The sequence below is a fragment of the Erythrolamprus reginae genome, chromosome 2 (genome assembly GCF_031021105.1).
Source record: "Erythrolamprus reginae isolate rEryReg1 chromosome 2, rEryReg1.hap1, whole genome shotgun sequence".
Classification (NCBI taxonomy): domain Eukaryota; kingdom Metazoa; phylum Chordata; class Lepidosauria; order Squamata; family Dipsadidae; genus Erythrolamprus; species Erythrolamprus reginae.
In genome coordinates this window covers 15,886,213-15,905,806 of record NC_091951.1, presented here as the reverse complement: position 1 = coordinate 15,905,806, position 19,594 = coordinate 15,886,213, and the positions used below count along the sequence as shown (strand labels likewise).

The window sequence follows — 19,594 nt, the reverse complement described above, 5'->3', positions numbered from 1 at the left end:
TTTCCAAGCTATAAAAATCAGTGGAAAGTGGTGCAACTATTGAACATTCATTTTTCAAATATGTAAGTGTCAAATTTCTGACCTCAAGAAATTTAAGAGCAAAAAACATAAATGCAAATTCAACTGCTCAAAAGAGTTCAATGACCATCTTGCAATTCTACTGACAAGGATGGTGCATACTATCATCCATCAGCACTTTATTTCAAGCAAAATTATTAGCCCAGTTCACATATGGGGAACAGTGTGGCTCATTTTTCAGAAATTATCGTTTCAGAGGATGATTAGAATTAAAATTCCTGTCTTTCATGTTTCTATATTTCTTCTGACCATAAGATTCTCTTTTGTATTCAGTTCTGGTCTGATTACAATAATGTAGCACTTAGGGATGAAGATGCAACCTAATAGACTAGCAGTAGAAGACAGGATGGAGATGACTTGCACAGCTACCATGTATTTCCCTTTCGTGCTCATGTAGGTGGGTACAAAAGTCATCCAGACACTGCAGAAGACCAGCATGCTAAAGGTGATCAATTTGGCTTCATTGAAAGCCCCAGGCAGATTCCTGGACAGGAAAGCCACTGTAAAGCAGATGGCAGCTAGGAAGCCCATGTAGCTGAGGGTGATATAGAACATAACAACTGAACCTTCATTGCATTGAAGGATGATCACTCCACGTTGGGAATGGAAGTCAGAATCAGGGAATGGTGGAGAAACTCCAAGCCAGATGGAACAGATGATAATTTGGACAGCAGAACAAGAAAGGACGATGGAGTTGGCCAAGCTCTTCCCCAACCATCTCTTCACTTGGTTTCCTGGTTTTGTGGCCAAGAAAGCTAGTATCAAAATGATTGTTTTGGCCAATACAGAAGACACAGCTACTGAGAAGACAATGCTAAACACTGTTTGTTGTAGAAGACAGGTGGGTTTCCTTGGTTGACCAATGAAGAGAAAAGGAGACAAAAAGCAAAGCAGAAGGGAGAACAGGAGGATGTAGGAGAGGTCCCGGTTGTTGGCTTTGACAATAGGAGTTTCTCGGTACTTTAAGAACATGATTAAAACAGCTCCAGTAGTTAGGAACAAGACAAGTGAAAAAGAGACCAGAATGATAACCAGATGATCTCCATAAGACAGGAAAGATATACTTTTGGGAATACATTGGAATCTATCCTCATTTGGATGTTTATCATCTGGACACTTGGTGCATATTTTTGTATCTGAAAAACCCCAAAAACATTTTTTTTCTTTTAATACTCTGTATTTTAGCTACAGCAATAGCATTTAGACTTATATACCACTTCACACTGCTTTACAGCCCTCTCGAAGCGGTTTACAGAGTCAGCATATATTGCCCCCAACAATCTGGGTCCTCATTTTGTCCACCTCAGAAGGATGGAAAGCTGAGTCAACCTTGAGCCTGGTGAGATTTGATCTACCAAACTTCTGGCAACTGGTGATTAGCAGAAGTAGCCTGCAGTACTGCACTTCAACCATTGCGCCACCGTGGCTCTTTTTACCTTTCAATATATGCCTTTGTCAAGCTGCTGCAGAAGTTGGTGATAAATTAATGGCTTGCCACACCTTCTATAAAAGATGTGACGGGTGAATACCAGGAGGGAACAGATACAGCCACTGGGGCTAAAAGTGAGGAAAGAACTGGCCACACTGGCACAATCTGACTAGGAAACATGACAAGTTTGTTGGTGGGAGACAAGGGATGTGAACTTTCAACTGAGTGGGAAACTCAGATTCATGTTTCCCTATGTAGGTGCCAGAATGGCTCCAGAAATAAATTGAAACTTTGAGAAATGCTTGGAGTCTGATTTAGTTTGGATGTTAGCTGGAACCTTGACAGCCTTCTTGTGACAACAACTGATATTTTCCAAGATGGAAACAACTGAACACCATTTTCCAAGATGCACTTCATATCTCCAGAGAAGGGAAGTATGATGGGAAGTTATATAGATTTCATTGCAACAATCATTTTAAAAAATGGAGCTAAGAAAATTTATTAATTTTGAAAGAATTCCTAGAAAGATAAACATGGAAGAACAGATTCAAATTATAAAGCAGAAGATAGATTTTTCCAAAGCTTCCCCAATTCACAATTTCTTCTTTCTTATCAGCATCCCCTTCAAGATACTTTTGCTATTCTTCCCTTTATATAAGAACTGTATATTTGGAAAATAGAAAAGAAAACATTCAATAGGGCTGTCAGACCAAAGCCAACATTTAGAGTTAATGGCTGGCCTGCTACAGTAAAATGGAAACCAAGAGAGGTAGTTGCATGAGAGGGAAATTTATTAGCCATAAAAAATTCCTTTCTTAGAGTTCTGCACCAGTGGATGTAAGGAGGAGGTTGGTGTAATCCCTGCTCTTGGACTGGTCCTTGTGATGAATTTGTGGGTGTGGGGATGGGGGGGGGGGGTTGAACCTTAACCTGAGTGGGGTACTGGAAGAAAGTTAATATCGGGATGGCAACATGGCTCTGCTAATAAATCAAACCTTGGATGAGAGATTTGGACTGGAATCTGATTTATTTCTCAAATGCTATTTGGGGCACTGACATTATAGAAACATAGAAACATAGAAGACTGATGGCAGAAAAAGACCTCATGGTCCATCTAGTCTGCCCTTATACTATTTCCTGTATTTTCTCTTACAATGGATATATGTTTATCCCAGGCATGTTTAAATTCAGTTACTGTGGATTTGCCAATCACGTCAGCTGGAAGTTTGTTCCAAGGATCTACTATTCTTTCAGTAAAATAATATTTTCGCATGTTGCTTTTGATCTTTCCCCCAACTAACTTCAGATTGTGTCCCCTTGTTCTTGTGTTAATTTTCCTATTAAAAACACTTCCCTCCTGAACCTTATTTAACCCTTTAACATACTTAAATGTTTCGATCATGTCCCGCCTTTTCCTTCTGTCCTCCAGTACCCCAAACAGCATCTGAGAAATAAATCAGATTCCAGTCCAAATCTCTCATCCAAGGTTCAATTTATTAGCAGAGCCATGTTGGTCACATGTTGCCATGTTGCCATCCCGATACTACCTCCATTCTAGCTCCCATGATACTATTCTACTGTGGCAGGCCAAAGTCTCTAGCTCCAAATGATGGCTTTGACTTGACAATGGTTTTCTAGATATAATTTCATCAAAATGTTCTGGATGGATCCACTTTACACAAGGCTTCACTTACACACTTCTTCAGTGTGACCTACCTTCCTGAGTGGAGATAGTCCCCTCTGGACAAGGAACACAGTCATAGCAACAAACTGGCTCTCCTTCCCTAGCTCGCTTGACAAATCCAGAATGGCATTTTTCCACACATTTGGACTGAGGCAAAGACTGAGAAGAAAAAGAAGGAATGCCAAAGAAAATATCTCAAGACCAAGTATCCATGAAAAATGATAACAAAGCATAAGATCAGGAAATCTGTATCATCATTTTTTTTACTGTGAGTACAAAAATGAAATTCTATTGCCTGCTCTCAAAATAAAGTTGTGAAAGAAGGAAAATAATTATTTATGATAGAAAGTTCACAAGGAATTATGATTCCCTGTGAACAGAAATCCTTGGAAATCCTTCATAGGATCAGAAGACCTGTTTCCTTATTCAAGTGGGTTGATTTGGAGGCATGGATGACTCTGGCTTGGTCTGTGTTGCTTATAAACATCTTCTCCTGCTTTTTCATGGGGCACTGGGCCCACCAGGACAAGGTAATCCTAATTCTGAGGTCCCAAAAGTGCTTTTTCAAGAGGCAACTGGACTTTCTTGTTTCACTTCTCATCCAAGAAATTTCTTCAGCTCTGACTGGATGGTGAGAATGGAAAGATTTATATTCCTTGAAGACAGTTTGTCATTTGCATTATTTTAGAGCGTCACTGAGGGCACTTGGAGGTTTGTCTGTGTCCCCAGGGTCACCATTTTCACTACTCAGATGATCTTGAGGATATAGATAAACCTTCAAGTGGCCACAATGACTCTCTAATGACTCAAATGGCCAGCTGTCTGCAAGGAATACAAATAATTCTCTTCTCCACCATCCAGTCACAGCCGAAGAAGCTTCTTGGATGAGAAGAAAAATGTCTTCTAAGAAAAACAAGTAAGTCCAGTTGCCTCTTCAAAAAGTACTTTGGGACAGCTGTGACGCAGATGACTGAGAATCTCCATACACACTTAATTCTGAAACTTAATTTCAACTGGAACCAAATACATTTACATTCAGTCAACCTGAAGCTATAAATACTGCAGTCCAATGACAGCATGTGAGAGGGGAGGGGGGCAGAGTCAGCTATGGAGCTGGGCGGAGACATAGAGTAAAGCTCCAATTGTTTACAGATGCTTTTGAGTGATTGGTGGGCTTCTTGGAATCCCAAGTTCCCCGGGAGAGGGATCAGAAGATAGGGGGACTCCTGGGAACTGATTCTGAGACAGCAGTCCAGAAAGCAGACCAGGGAGACCCCAGAGAAACTGATCAAGCAAGGAGACAGAATGTGACGGTGGCCGGAGAGTGCTTCCAACTGGCAAAAATTAGCAGTTAACTAGCAGGAGGATTCCATGTCAGAACTGGACTAAAGAGACACCTGATATTTTACATTTAAATTTTTGGGATAAAAGAAGGTTACAACCTGAAATTTAGCCTCAGAAGTGACTGATACAAAAAGAAGAGGCTAAAAAGGGAAGGAGGGAGGGAAGTGCCATCTTTCCCACCTCTGAAATAGTGGCAAATGGAAAGGAAGGATAGAAAGAAAGGAAAAAGACTCTGGAAGAGCTTATATTGAACTGTGTAAGTTCAGGCTAAAGTTTGGAATTAGAAACTTAAAGACTGAAAAGAACTGTGTATACTGGAACTGTTTACCCTATATGGATTTATAATAAAAATAAAAAGGACTTGCTAGAAGGACTTGGAAGGCAAAAGAAGTGCTGAGTCACAGCAGGCAGCATTTTGAAGGGGGATTTCAAATCGGGATCAACAGAATCAAAAGTAAGAATATTTGGGACAGGATTATAATGAACGTGGGAATTGACTAGAAACATAAAAACATAGAAGCATAGAAGATTGATGGCAGTAAAAGACCAACCACATCTGCTGGAAGTCTGTTCCAAGCATCTACTACTCTTTCAGTAAAATAATATTTTCTCATGTTGCTTCTGATCTTTCCCTTTGTTCTTGTGTTCTCTTTATTAAAAACACTTCCCTCCTTATTTAAACTTTTAACATATTGGGGGGGCTTAGTTTTTGCTGGGCAAAAAAAGTCACACTTGTACTGTTTACGAGTCTGTGTGACTCGCACTGAAAATTCCTTATTTTAAGTGCTTATATTTGGTCAATTTGAAAACTTCTTTCCCTTGGAAACTAGGTTGAACATTTCTGCAAACAATGAAATGAAAATTGAAATAAAAAATTAATGCTTATTGGTTTATTTTGTTCATAAAAGTCCACAATTTATAGATAGTTTAGCCTGCAAAATGTGTACAATTTTACTAAATTTGGTGTGGGATTACTAGTTTGAACATTCCTGATCATAAGAAAAATATGATCATAAGAAAAATAAATATTAGTGCAGTCAGGCGGTAGGGAAAGCAAGTAGGATGCTTGGCTGCATAGCTAGAGGTATAACAAGCAGGAAGAGGGAGATTATGATCCCGCTATATAGAGTGTTAGTGAGACCACATTTGGAATACTGTGTTCAGTTCTGGAGACCTCACCTACAAAAAGATATTGACAAAATTGAACGGGTCCAAAGACAGGCTACAAGAATGGTGGAAGGTCTTAAGGATAAAACGTATCAGGAAAGACTTAATGAACTCAATCTGTATAGTCTGGAAAACAGAAGGTAAAGGGGGGACATGATCGAAACATTTAAATATGTTAAAGGGTTAAATAAGGTCCAGGAGGGAAGTGTTTTAAATAGGAAAGTGAACACAAGAACAAGGGGACACAATCTGAAGTTAGTTGGAGGAAAGATCAAAAGCAACATGAGAAAATATTATTTTTCTGAAAGAGTAGTAGATCCTTGGAACAAACTTCCAGCAGACGTGATAGATAAATCCACAGTAACTGAATTTAAACATGCCTTGGATAAACATATATCCGTCCTAAGATAAAATACAGGAAATAGTATAAGGGCAGACTAGATAGACCCTGAGGTCTTTTTCTGCGGTCAGAATTCTATGTTTCTATGTTTCTATATAAATGAACTGAAAAATATGCGTATTGGTTTATTTTGCTCACAAAAGGGCCACCCCCCTCAGCCTTGTTGTGTGCCATTAATTTCACTTTTTATGTAGATTTGGCTAGAAATATTGGGAATATCCTTTTGAAAAGCAAGCACATGATAGCCAGACAACTAATTTTATGAAAGAAATCCATTTTACTAAAAACAAGTATGTAATTTTGAAATTAACATCATAATTTTTATATCATTTGAAATAATTGAACACAGCGGGGGGGACTTTTATGTGCAAAATAAACAAATAAGCATCAATGTTTTCAGTTCAATTTTCATTTCATTATGTTCATAAATGTCTAAACTGGTAATTCAATGCCAAAGTTATTGAAAATATTTGGAATTAGGGGCCTAGAAAAATTTACATGCTTGAAAAAATGGGAGGGGGGCACGGTCCTTTTATGAGCAAAATAAACAAATAAGCATCATTTTATTCAGTTCAATTTTCATATCACTATTTTCAGAAATGTTCAAACTAGCAATTCCACACCAAATTTAGTAAAATTGTATGTTGTTTGCAGGCAAAACTATCCATAAATTGAAAACAAATTCATAAAAAAGGGGGCGGGGCGGGCTTTTATGAGCAAAATAAAGAGAATTAGAACTGCAACAAAATAAAATGGACTGGTGGACGTACAACCAAATCAGATCCAGATTCAATAAGGATATAAAAGGGGCAGGCATAGATAAATCTGCTAACCCATTAGACAATTTTTTTTAGGACTGGGCAAAAAAAATGATGAAGATATATAATTATCTTCTGGAAAACAATTACCCCGATGAAGTCGTGAAAGGACCCATGCTCGCATTGGCTAAAAATGTAGGTTGCAATATTCATTTAATAGAATGGGAGAAAACATGGAATATAACTAGCAGAATAACACTGCCTGTAGCTTACAAGGAAAAATTATTTTATACATGGTACCATTCCCCATGAAGAACTGTTAAAATATTTCCAAGATTTGCACCCACATGCTGGAAGTGTAATAAGGAGTTGTCCTAAAGTTAAAGAGTTATGGAAGACTATATACAGGTGGTTGACAGAAATTACTGAGACAGAAATAGAATTCACACCCAAAGTGGAATCTTATTTGGAATCTGGATTTAAATGAATGGCAACAAGTTTGGGATAGAAATAGGAAATGGACATTAGTGACATCATATCAAGAGAACCCAACTTGCAAAAATTTATAAAAAGTATGAACCAAAATGCTGGAAATGCAAAAAAAGAATGGGGCTCTTACTATCCCATATGGTGGGGTTGCGAAAAAGTTAAAACTTACTGGGATAGAATTAAGGTGTGGTTAGAAGACAAACTAGACAAGAAAATAGGGAAAAACAGGACTTTTTTTAAAAACTGGGAATAGCAAGGGAGAAATTTGAAAAAAACAATTATACTTGATCCTACAGCTGCACAATAATGGAAAAATAATGATTTACCAAAAGAAGAAGAGGTTATTGAAAAAATAATGATGTGTGCTGAAATGGATAAATTAACATAGGAATTAAAAAGAAAGATGACTCAGGCGACTATAAATGTTGGGAATGGGGGGGGGGCAGGGGAGAAAAACAGTCAGGATAACAGAACAAATGCTTGACAGGAAAGAAAATTAAAATACCCAGAGAAAAGGGAAACAGGAAAGATCTTTTTGAGAGAATAATGTATAGAAAATGTAAATAATTTGTAAATATTATTTTTTTATTAATGAACAAGCATAAAATAAGTATTACAAGAAATGTAAAACAGATCTGCCATGTGATGTCCAATGTTTTAAAATAGTTTTTGTTTGTATTATGTGTTTGCAAATAAAAAAACATTAAAATAATAAAAAATAGAGCATGTGAGAGCATCTCTTAGCACCAGCAGCGATTTTTTGAGCTTTTTGACACATCATTTTTTCAGAATTCAAAATGTTTTTGTTGCATGCAGAAATAAAAAAAAATGTTTTTTTTTCTGTAGCAGTTCATTGATTTCACAAATGTAACACACTATAGGTTTTTTGATACATAGCATAAAGGTAAAAAATTATATATGCAGTATTATCTTCATTTTAGGATTTTGTGGGTCTCGGTGTTTTCTTTTCTGTAGGAAATGGATCCAAATAGGTCTAAAGTGAATGCTTAAGGTTGCCAATCCCTGGCTTAGCCCAATGAAATGGATCAGAAGCTTTTGGAAAACAGAGACAAGAAAGACATCAATATTTCTCCCACCCTGTTGAGCAATTTTAGCAATAACCGATTATTTGGGTTGATATTAAGTTTCTGTCTTTCAAAACTTGCGAGGTCCTCTTTGATGAGATCATTCGTGGAGAAAAACACCCAGCTCATGATCTTCAAATCAGCTGCTACATCTCCTTTTTGATCCAAGTACAGTTTGTAGATGGAAAAATTAAGAAACTCATTCTTCTCCAGAAAAGGATGGAACTAGAATGGGATACATCCAGAATTTAAAAGCAGTAAAGATGGTAACTTACCTCTTTTTATCTGTTCTCATATGTTTCTTCTACAGTGGTCTAACTTGTAAATATTCCTTCTTGGGAGAAAACATTTTATCACTATCTTCAAATGTGAAAAAGAAAGGTTCGCCAAAATTTGTCAATCGTATATTGAAAATAGATGCATTTGAAAGATATAATGTATGAAATTTGTCAATTACAGGAAGCATTCTAGAGCAGGCCATAAATAAATTGCATAAAGAGAATATTTATAAACCTTTTGAAAACAACCAGAACAAAGGTGGGTTCTTCCTACTTTGAACTGGATTGCCCGAACTGGTAGCAAACTGCTGTTGATGTCACAATGATGTCATTGAACCAGTTCAGTCAGTGCCAGTCGGTGGGTGCGATCATAATTTTTTAAGTTTTTAAAATGTTTTTTTACTTCTGTGCATGCGCAGTAGCTGAGTTTCCAGCATTTTGCATGCATCATTATCCTGGTTTTGGAAATTTTTTTGCTACTCTGCATGCACACATTTTGGTTACTGTGAATGCACATATTCATGAAGCACACGTGGTGCAGCCATGCGGCATGGGAAGAAGCAAAATTACTGGCAGCGAGGTAAGGCAAAGCCCACCCCTGAACCGGAAAACATGCGTTTGTCAAGAAGAAAGTTTACATACATACATATCCATTCAAACAAACCCACCATACATCCATTGGCCAGGGGGGTAGAATCTAATAACCCCAAGCTTATCAGCATAGATGAGTCTTTAGACTCTTATGGAAGGTGAGGAGGGTGGGGCCCACAAAAATCTCTGGGGGGAATTGATTCCAGACGTCTGGGGCCTCCAGAGAGAAGGCTCTTCCCCTAGATCCCACCAAGTGACATTGTCTGGTTGATGGGACCTGTAGAAGGATTCATGTGGCAGGATGTGGTCCTGTAAGTAATCTGGTCCCATGCCATGTAGGTCCTTATAGGTCATAACCAACACTTTGAATTGGGTCCAGAAACCAATTGGCAGTCAGTGCAGACCTCAGAGTGTTGGGGAGATATGGACATGTCTGGGTAACCCCATGACTGCTTGTGCATTCTGCAAAATTTGAAGTTTCCAAACACTTTTCAAAGATAGCCCCATGTAGAGAGCATTGCAGTAGTCAAACCTCGAGGTGATGAGGGCATGATTGACTGTGAGTAGAGACTCCCTGTTCAAATAGGGCCACAACTGGGGCACCAGGCGAACCTAGGCAAACGCCCCCCTCGCCACAGCCGACAAATGATGTTACAGGGTCAGCTGTGGATTGAGGAGGATGCCCAAGTTGTGGACCCTCTATGAAGGGGTCAGAAACTCTCCTAAGCCAGGTTAATAGATGGACGGATGGAAACGTCCTTCGGAGGCAGAACCCATAGCTACTCTGTCTTGTCGAGGTTGAGGTTGAGTCTGTTGGCACCCATCCAGTCCCTAACAACCTCCAGTCACTGACACATTGTTTCAACTGCTGAGTGGACATGGAGTGGATATGTATAGCCGAGTATCATCAGAATATTGATGGTAACTCACCCCATGCCCTCAGATGATCTCACCCAGCAATATTATATGTAGTTATTAAACAGCAGGGGGGACAGGACCGACCCCTGAGGAACCCCACAAGGGAGGGACCTCTGATTGACTGACTGCGACCGACCAGAGAGGTAGGAGGAGAACCACCGTAAAACAGTGCCTCCCACTTCCAACCCCTCTAGTTGGCGCAGAAGGATATCATGGTCAATGGTATCGAAAGCTGCTGAGAGGTCAAGGAGCACCAGGATAGAGGATAAACCCCTATCCCGGGCCCACCAGAGGCCATCCATCAGTGCAACCAAGGCCGTTTCCATGCTGTAACTGGGCCTGAATCCTGACTGCTGAGGGCCTAGATTATCAGCTTCATCCAAGGACCATAAAGGCCTGAGTGTTTAGATTGGCTAAAATTCTTGGTGTCTCATAGCACAAGGATGTTTATGTAGTTTCCCTCACACTTCTTTGGATTTTTTCTGAAAAGAAACTAAATTTGATGAATGTTTGGTAAACCTGCATACCTCCCATGGATGCATCCTTAGAGTCCCCAATCTCTCTTCAATTTCCTTCCTTCTCCTGAATACAGAGGAATATGCAGCTTTCAAGGCATGGGCTAGAGTTTTAATAACAGTATAAAAATGGAGGAAATTAGTGATCCGGATCATGTTCTTTTTTTCTTGGGTCTCCAGTGGCACTTTTTGAGTGCATTTTTTACGTCCTTTGGTGGAAAAGACATGCTTTGAAAAAGAACAGAGAAATGACTGCTCTCCAAAGGGTGGCTCCACAAAGATATTGGGTTCAAAGCCTTCCTTTATTGGCCATTTTTTTCTCACCAAAGTAATGGTCCAGATACTATTCACATATCTGAGATATTTGTTGTATTCCAGTGGATATAATCCAATGACGGTTGTGATCCAGACTTTCCCTTCAATGGGTCCTGGCAAATATGTAAGTGTTAAATGGAAAGAAACAATTCTGTCCAAAATGGCACCATATTCTATGTAGTGAAGAAAGACATTGACTTGTCTCCACTTAGAAAGAGCATCCATGAGGGATGCTGTCTGTCCAGTTGCTGAGAATCGTTGTGATATAACCACACAAATTCCATTCTTGACAAGCAAAGGAATAATGGTCCTCATGAAATTCTCTCCTTTTTCTGTGTCTGAAGCAAAGACACCAATCAAGGTCCATTTGAAATGGAGGAGTACTTGGACAATTCCTGGGTACTGGAACCCTCCTTTGGGGAAAAGCCAGTGATAAAAGGGCAATTGACTTTTGTCATGCAATGACTCTGAAAATAATTCAAAACTAATCTGAAAAAGCAATGAAGAATCCTATGTTACATTTGGGGTCAGTTCAATTCCAAAATATTAGCTTCAAAGAAATCAAATTTAGCTGTAATAAACATAGTCAAATAGCTTATTATTGATTCGTCATTAACCAACATCAAGATACAGAATAAAAAAGCAGGACTATATATGACAATAGCATAAAAATAATTAAGAATGGAAATTGTATTTTGTATCACCCCTATATATGACAATCAGACCTGCATATGCATATGTCAACTGAACTGTTTTGTTCAAAGAAAATTACATATTGTATCTATTTTTTTAAAATGTTGATCAAACAGGAAATATGTTATTTTAATATAAATAGGCCATTCATCTAAATGCATGGCTGGCCGATTTAGCGGCCGGCCGAAATTGCATCGGGGCACGGAAACACGTCCCAGTGCTTGGTGTCACTTTCACATTGGCGATCTCGCAAGACATCGCAAGATCACCATTGCCAGCTGCGTGCTTCCGCCCACAGCATTTTGCTGCCAGGGGCATTCCAGGTGAGCCCTATATAGAGAGCTGCACCTGAGGCAATCCTCCTTTTGCCCCTGGCCAATGAAGAGACAGACAGGCATCCGCAAAGCTGCAGTCTTCTCCTCCATATGGCGCAGTCTTACTTCAGGCTGCGCCCAGGTTTGGAGGAGCAGTTTAACCTCCCTTGGCAGCCTTCCCGGAACATCACACGTACTGAGGGTCTCAGCTGGATTGGTGACCAGGACAAGGGTCGCCAAGGAGGTTTTTTTCTGGTTTAAGATATTGGGGGCGGTTAGGCAGCATCACCTCAGAAACTCACTTTAGCGCCAGCCTGTAATTCAGTGTGTGGAGGCTGACTGGCACCTTTTTCTATAGTCACTGCCTTTTGGTTCCTGCTGGGGCTCAGTGTTTTTTCCTGCCTTTGTCTTACAAAGCTTTTGCTCTTCATTCGGGGCCTACTTATTTCGCAGCATATTATAATTGAGTAGGAGAAGATTCCACTTACTCTTAAGGTTTATGGCATGAATTAAATTAAATATTTAAGGAGGCCTGATCAGATGTTCATTTAAATAAAAGGGGACTGATGAGTTGTTGATTGGGTTAACTCATGAAATTACTCCTAATTATTTAAGCATTCCCTTTGTGTAACCATTTCATCTGCCCACTTACCTTACCCTTCAGGTTATAGAGTATATCAATCATGACATAGTACATATTAATATAGGCATGTGTTGAGTGTATTTACCTGTATATGTTTATCTGGACATAAGTATGTGTACGTGTGTGTGTACACATGTATATCTCTGTATACAGCATAAAATTAACACTCTTGGATGGAGGCAGTAACACATCTTCCATGCCTCTCTTATCCATTAGTTGGGCCTCGCTCCCGGTTGGGGGAAAAGGCTCACATACATTTGGTCATTGACATTTTGTACATACATATATTAGTCACGCATACATTAATAATTAGTAATGATAGATAAATCTTAAGCGATTAATGAACTAGGTTGCTAGAGTAGCTAATCTACCTTTTGAATGAAGCTCATGCATTTACTTTGTATGCCGCCCCTCTCTGTAGACTCAGGGCAGCTCACAACAGTAATAGAAAAACAATGTACAATACAAATCTAATAATTAAAACTAAAAACCCATAATTTAAAAAAAACATGCACACAACATACCATGCATAAACAATATAGGCCTGGGGAAGTTATCTCAGTATCCCCATGCTTGACGGCAGAGGTGGGTTTTAAGGAGTTTACGAAAGGCAAGGAGGATGGGGGCAGTTCTAATCTCGGGGGGGAGCTGGTTGCAGAGGGCCGGGGCCACCACAGAGAAGGCTCTTTCCCTGGGACCTGCCAAACGACATTGTTTAGTTGACAGGACCCGGAGAAGGCCAACTCTGTGGGATCTAATCGGTCGCTGGGATTCGTGCAGAAGAAGGCGGTTCCGGAGATATTCTGGTCCGATGCCATGAAGGGCTTTATAGGTCATAACCAACACTTTGAATTGTGACCGAAAATTGATCAGCAACCAATGCAGACTGCGGAGTGTTGGTTAACATGGGCATACCTTGGGAAGCCCATGATTGCTCTCGCAGATGCATTCTACACGATCTGAAGTTTCCGAACACTTTTCGAAGGTAGCCCCATGTAGAGAGCGTTACAGTAGTTGAATCTTGAGGTGATGAGGGCATGAGTGACTGTGAGCAGTGAGTCCTGATCCAGATAGGGCCGCAACTGGTGCATCAGGCGAACCTGGGCAATCGTCCCCCATAATCAAATTGATATTAAAATGACCTTCCTCTAAAACAATACTACCATTAGGTTAATAGGAAAACACTCCTATTTTTCACAATTCCACCATGCACATGTTTACACACAGACACACACAAAGATAAATCCATGCATGCATGCATGCATGCATGCATGCATGCATACATACATACATACATACATACATACATACATACATACATACATACATATTTAGACCTCTGAAACTACCCCTAGAAAGGACCCCTTGTGTTTTGGGAAATAAATAAATCATCTCTTTTCTACAAAGCATGACTGGATTTTATTCTGATTTGTTCTTGCTCAATTGGTTTGAATTGGGAGCCCAGAATATTACACTACATTAAGATATTATCTATCTCTCTATCTATCTACAGGGGGTGGACAAAACAATGGAAACACCTTGAAAAATCATCAAAATATCTTTTAATATGGTGTTGGTCCACCTTTTGTGGCAAATACAGCCTCAATTATCTAAGGTATTCATTCGTACAAATTGTGAATTGTTTCCAAAGGAATTTTAGCCCATTCTTCAGTTAAAGCACCCTCCAGTTCTTTTAGAGACGATGGTGGTGGAAATTGACTTCTTACTTGAATCTCTAAAATCGACCATAAATGCTCAATAATGTTGAGGTCTGGTGAATGTGGTGGCCAGATGAGATGCTGAACTTAATTAGAAAGTTCCTCATGCCATTCTTTAACAATTCTTGCTCTATTGATTGGTGCATTATCATCTTGAAAGATGGCATCCCCCTCTGGAAACAGTTCTTGAACCATAGGATGAATTTGGTTGGGCAAAATTCCTAAATAGTGATGGCTGTTAATTCTTCCATGAAGGAAAATCATTGGCCTGGTGGATTTCCAAGAAATAGCACCCCAGATCATCACTGAACCCCTGCCATGTTTGATAGTTGGGAGAAGGCAGTCTATTTGGAATGATTCTTTTGGCTGTCTCCAAACGTAATCAATCTGGATGTGGGTTTTTTTGCATGATTCTGGAATTGGTTTACCATTGAAAAACCATTATTTTTGTACAAAAGATGATTTCCCATTTCTGCTACTCCTTCTTTTTTTACATAGGACCCTTTGATTGAATATAGGGTCTCTCCTAACTGCCCCAAATATGCAGCAGAAGACCTAAAGCCATAATGATGATGACGTGAAAGCATATCACTGCTTTGATATTTTCCTCATCCACACTATGAATCCCAATCCATAACCGTGACACTTACAATGAACATGGTGAAAAGCAGTTAGTCAGTTCCAAAATAAAAATATAGCTGGATCTATCACATATCAATAAACCACCCCACTCAATTTACCTATAGAAAAAGGACATATACAAACCTGAGGGATTTTGTAGGTGCCTCCTAATGTTGACATCTGGAAGGAGATGTCTTCAGTAGCTGCATCAACAATAGCCAAAATGTTATCCTTCCTTCCACAGCTGTAATTGGGAACATTGGCTTCTCCAGTAGACAGCATGTCTAACAAGGCTTCTGAAGTCACTAGTGCGTTCAAATAGTTGTCATGGATGTTGTAGCCAAGAGTGAGATTTTGCAGAACCCTGAGAGTCTTATCGATCTCTTGAATATTAAAAATGTAGCGTAGAATTCTAAACTTATCAAAAGGTAAACTAATGATAAAATATTCATGTTATTATTGTCATTAGGAGCAACAACAAAATACCTTTTCAAATTAAATCTTCTTTATCTTCACAAACCTTCTGAGTCTTAAGCTAATGCTTAGTCAAATCCAGAGGCAAATAATATTTACTGATTACCATTTGACCTAAATTGAGGGTTGGTGAGATGGGATAGAGACAGTTTTCTACTAGGGTTGGCAATCACAAGTAATCCAGGTATGCCAGGTAACCAGGATTTAAAATAATTTAATCATTAAAGTAGAATCATCATAGATGACCTAGGAAATAAGTTTTTTCTCTCTTTCTGTAAGGATCAGGCTTTGGATATAAACAAGCAGATATAAAAATATGGACATGGCCTGGGCAGAGGCAGCTATAACCCATTAATTATTATTATTATTTATTGGATTTGTATGCCGCCCCTCTCCGCAGACTCGGGGTGGCTAACAACAGCAATAAAACAGTACAACAAAATCCAATACTAAAAAAGCAGTTAAAAACCCATTATATAAAAACCAATCATACATACAAACGTTTATTTATTATTTAGATTTGTATGCCGCCCCTCTCCGCAAACATAGAAACATAGAAACATAGAAGTCTGACGGCAGAAAAAGACCTCATGGTCCATCTAGTCTGCCCTTATACTATTTCCTGTATTTTATCTTACAATGGATATATGTTTATCCCAGGCATGTTTAAATTCAGTTACTGTGGATTTATCTACCACATCTGCTGGAAGTTTGTTCCAAGGATCTACTACTCTTTCAGTAAAATAATATTTTCTCATGTTGCTTTTGATCTTTCCCCCAACTAACTTCAGATTGTGTCCCCTTGTTCTTGTGTTCACTTTCCTATTAAAAACACTTCCCTCCTGGAACTTATTTAACCCTTTAATATATTTAAATGTTTCGATCATGTCCCCCCTTTTCCTTCTGTCCTCCAGACATACCATACCATACATACCATACATAAAATTGTGAAGGCCTAGGGGGAAAGTGTATCTTAGTTTCCCCATGCCTGGCGACAGAGGCAGTTAAACAGTTACTTTTAAATGGGTTATATCTAAAGCATCCAACTGATATCAGGATTCAACCAGCAAAGTTATAGAATCTGGACTTTTTTCAGTTTTGTACCCCACCTCATCTTTGAATTTATTCATTCATTCATTCTTTCTTTCTTTCTTTCAATTTTTTATGCCCCCCTTCTCCTTAGACTCAGGTTGGCTTACAACATGTTAGCAATAGCACTTTTTAACAGAGCCAGCATATTGCCTCCACAATCCGGGTCCTTCATTTTACCCACCTCGGTAGGATGGAAGGGTGAGTCAACCTTGAGCCAGTGATGAGATTTGAACCACTGACCTACAGATCTACAGTCAGCTTCAGTGGCCTGCAGTACAGGACTCTAAAATTTGAGATTTTTCTACAAAGTAAGACAAAGGCATGAGACCAGATTACTTACGGGACCACCTTCTATTGCAAGAATCCCAGCGACCGGTTAGGTCCCACAGAGTTGGCCTTCTCCGGGTCCCGTTGGCTAGACAATGTTGTCTGGTGGGGTCCAGGGGAAGAGCTTTCTCTGTGGCAGTCCAGCCCTCTGGAATCAGCTCCCTCCAGAGATTCAAACTGCCCCCACCCTCCTCGCCTTTCGCAAGAGGCTCAAAACTCATTTATGTCACCAGGCAATGGAGCAATTAAATCAAGCCCCCTTCCTCTGTTTACAAGATGCAATGTGTGGTTGTGAATGAATTGGCTGACTGATTTTATTATATATGGGATTTTAGCAGTAATTTTTAATTAATTAGATTTGTTGTTGTGTTGCTTATGTATCCTGTGAGCCACTCCGAGTCTTCGGAGAAGGGCAGCATACAAATCTAATAAAATAATAATAATAATAATAATAATAATAATAATAATAATAATGGAAATAAAAATGATTAAAAAATTAAACAGGCCTGTAATATAGGCATAAGTAAAATTTAAAAAGAACTGTAAATAGAGGGAATGCAACTCCATTAAGCAGAATGACTTACGTGTCAAACTGACAACAAGGAGCCACATTGAAAGGCAACATTGTTGTATGCATTATTTTTGTTCCAGTGGTGATGATATTAATGATATGGTCTCCTGTCCTGTAATAGCTCCATGGCTTTTTTCCCTCCTGGAGCTCAAATTTCAATGGGCACTTAATTGTAAGCTTCACAAATACTGGTTGGGGCACCAACAGCATCAGAAGTAGAAGCAGAAGGTCCATAATTTATAGGACTGAATCAATCTCCTTCCCATTTCTAAATAAGTACCCCCCAAAAAAAGAATTAGATTATTTCAAAGCACCATTACAATTTGGACTTATACTGGCTTTATGATTCAGACAGAGACAAACCAAGATTCACCTGGAAAGGAGAGAAAATACATTCAAGAGCACAACCCCTGTCTGTCTCAAAAACTATGTGCCACAAGGTGGGTGACAGATTTATGTACCCTTTTCTGATGCAAGGTCCTTTCTATGTTGCTTCAGTCTGGTGTTTACCTCAGAAATTACCTCAGAATATTCAGAAGTGAATATTGCAGTAAGAAGCAGCTTCTTCTCTGGGGATTCCAAGATTCTTCAGGGCTCCATTTGCAGAGGAACAGCTGGAGAAAAGCATGTTAGTGAAAAATCAGAACTTCACCACCACCACCACCACCCGCCCCCCAAGGGCACTGCCCTATAGTACATGTGTTCCTTCCTGTCAGTTCTTGCCCAGAAAGTGATGCTGGAGGAATATAAAAACTCAGATAATGGTCTCTGCTGAGACCAGTCTTCGGAGAGGGGCAGCATACAAATCGAATAAATAATAATAATAATAATAATAATAATAATAATAATAATAATGGAGAGCTATGTAGTTTGCTGACATTCTAGGATGGTGGTACTTAACTGCTACTTATCTTTTATTGAGAAGGAAGAAACTAGTACATTTGAACCTTAGCCAGAAATATACTATTTTGGTTACACTATTGTAGATACGGGGTCAGTAGCAAAAAGGCATTTGATGTTTTCATGGTTGGATCTAAAAATTGATGTATGGAGCAGTAAATGTACAGAGCAGTAAAGCAGTTCATAGGCATCGTGGCAACCATGGACCTGACACAAGTAATTCAGGGTCTGACTCACAAGAGGGGGGCAAAGTCCCAACTAGTGTTGAGCGAACCCAATGAAGTTCGGGTTTGGTGGGTTCGGACAAACTTGGCGGTGGAGTTCAGGTAAGTTTGCCGAACCCGAACCTGAACCCTGCTTTAACCGCCCTCCCATCTTCCATAAATTCAGGGTCTGACTCACAACGGGGGAGCAAAGTCCCAACTAGTGTTGGGCGAACCCAACGAAGTTCGGGTTTGGTGGGTTTGGACAAACTTGGCAGTGGAGTTCAGGTAAGTTTGCCAAATCCTGAACCCTTCTGGCCCCGCCCTCCCATCTTCCGGAAATAAAGGCACGGGCCAGGAAGGAGTCTCCATGACATCAAAGCCCTGCCCCCGGAATCCCATCATGGTTGATTATCCACCATCATGGTTGATTATCTACCAAGACTCCGAGATCCCTTTCACAGTCACCACTGCTAAGTGGGGTTCCTCCCAGACTGTATGTGTGTCTAGTTTTTTTTTTACCTAGGTGAAGCATATACAGAGGGGAGGAAGCAGGGGTCAAAAGTGACATTTATTTTCAAGATATCATCGCCATTGCTTAGAGGACTTCTGCTGCACACTTGTGAAAGTGAAGAGGGGGTCTGTGTTCAATCAAGGGGTCTTCTGATGGACCAGCACTGATGCAAAACTCATATTTGTACATGATCTTAGCCAAATTAACGATAACCTCAATCATGAAAAAAAACCTCAGATATTTATTTATTTATTAGAGTTGGAAGGGATCTTGTAGGTCATTTGGTCCAACCCCCCCACTTGTGCAAGACCCTAACCCCCCCCCCCCAGTCAAATGGCTCTCACCATCAGGAAGTTCTTCCTTATTTCCAGGTTAAATCTCTCCTTGGTTAGCTTCCATCTGTGGTTCCTTGTCTGGCCTTCTGGTGCTTTGAAAAACAGTGTGGCCCTCTCCTTTCTGTGGCAGCCACTCAG

The 19,594-nt window shown here is 39.6% G+C and overlaps 1 protein-coding gene across 1 annotated transcript; it reads right to left on the bottom strand.

The window, feature by feature from the left end:
* Positions 1 to 303: 303 nt before the first annotated feature.
* LOC139159176 (vomeronasal type-2 receptor 26-like) lies at positions 304 to 17,738 on the bottom strand. Its single transcript, XM_070736527.1, has 6 exons — positions 17,518 to 17,738; positions 15,185 to 15,473; positions 10,749 to 11,540; positions 8,447 to 8,659; positions 3,224 to 3,350; positions 304 to 1,214 (listed from the first exon to the last, which is right to left on the bottom strand). Exons 1-6 carry the CDS (start codon positions 17,736 to 17,738, stop codon positions 304 to 306), a joined length of 2,553 nt encoding a protein of 850 aa, XP_070592628.1.
* Between the last annotated feature and the right edge of the window lie 1,856 nt (positions 17,739 to 19,594).

Bases quoted from the DNA above. Each gene is read 5' to 3' on its own strand.
- LOC139159176 (XM_070736527.1), bottom strand. From the start codon at position 17,738: ATGGACCTTCTGCTTCTACTTCTGATGCTGTTGGTGCCCCAACCAGTA. The intron at 15,474-17,517 runs GTAAGTCATTCT...TTTTATCATTAG, and splicing joins CCTTGTTGTCAGTTTGACAC to TTTACCTTTTGATAAGTTTA. The intron at 1,215-3,223 runs GTAGGTCACACT...GGGGTTTTTCAG, and splicing joins GACTATCTCCACTCAGGAAG to ATACAAAAATATGCACCAAG.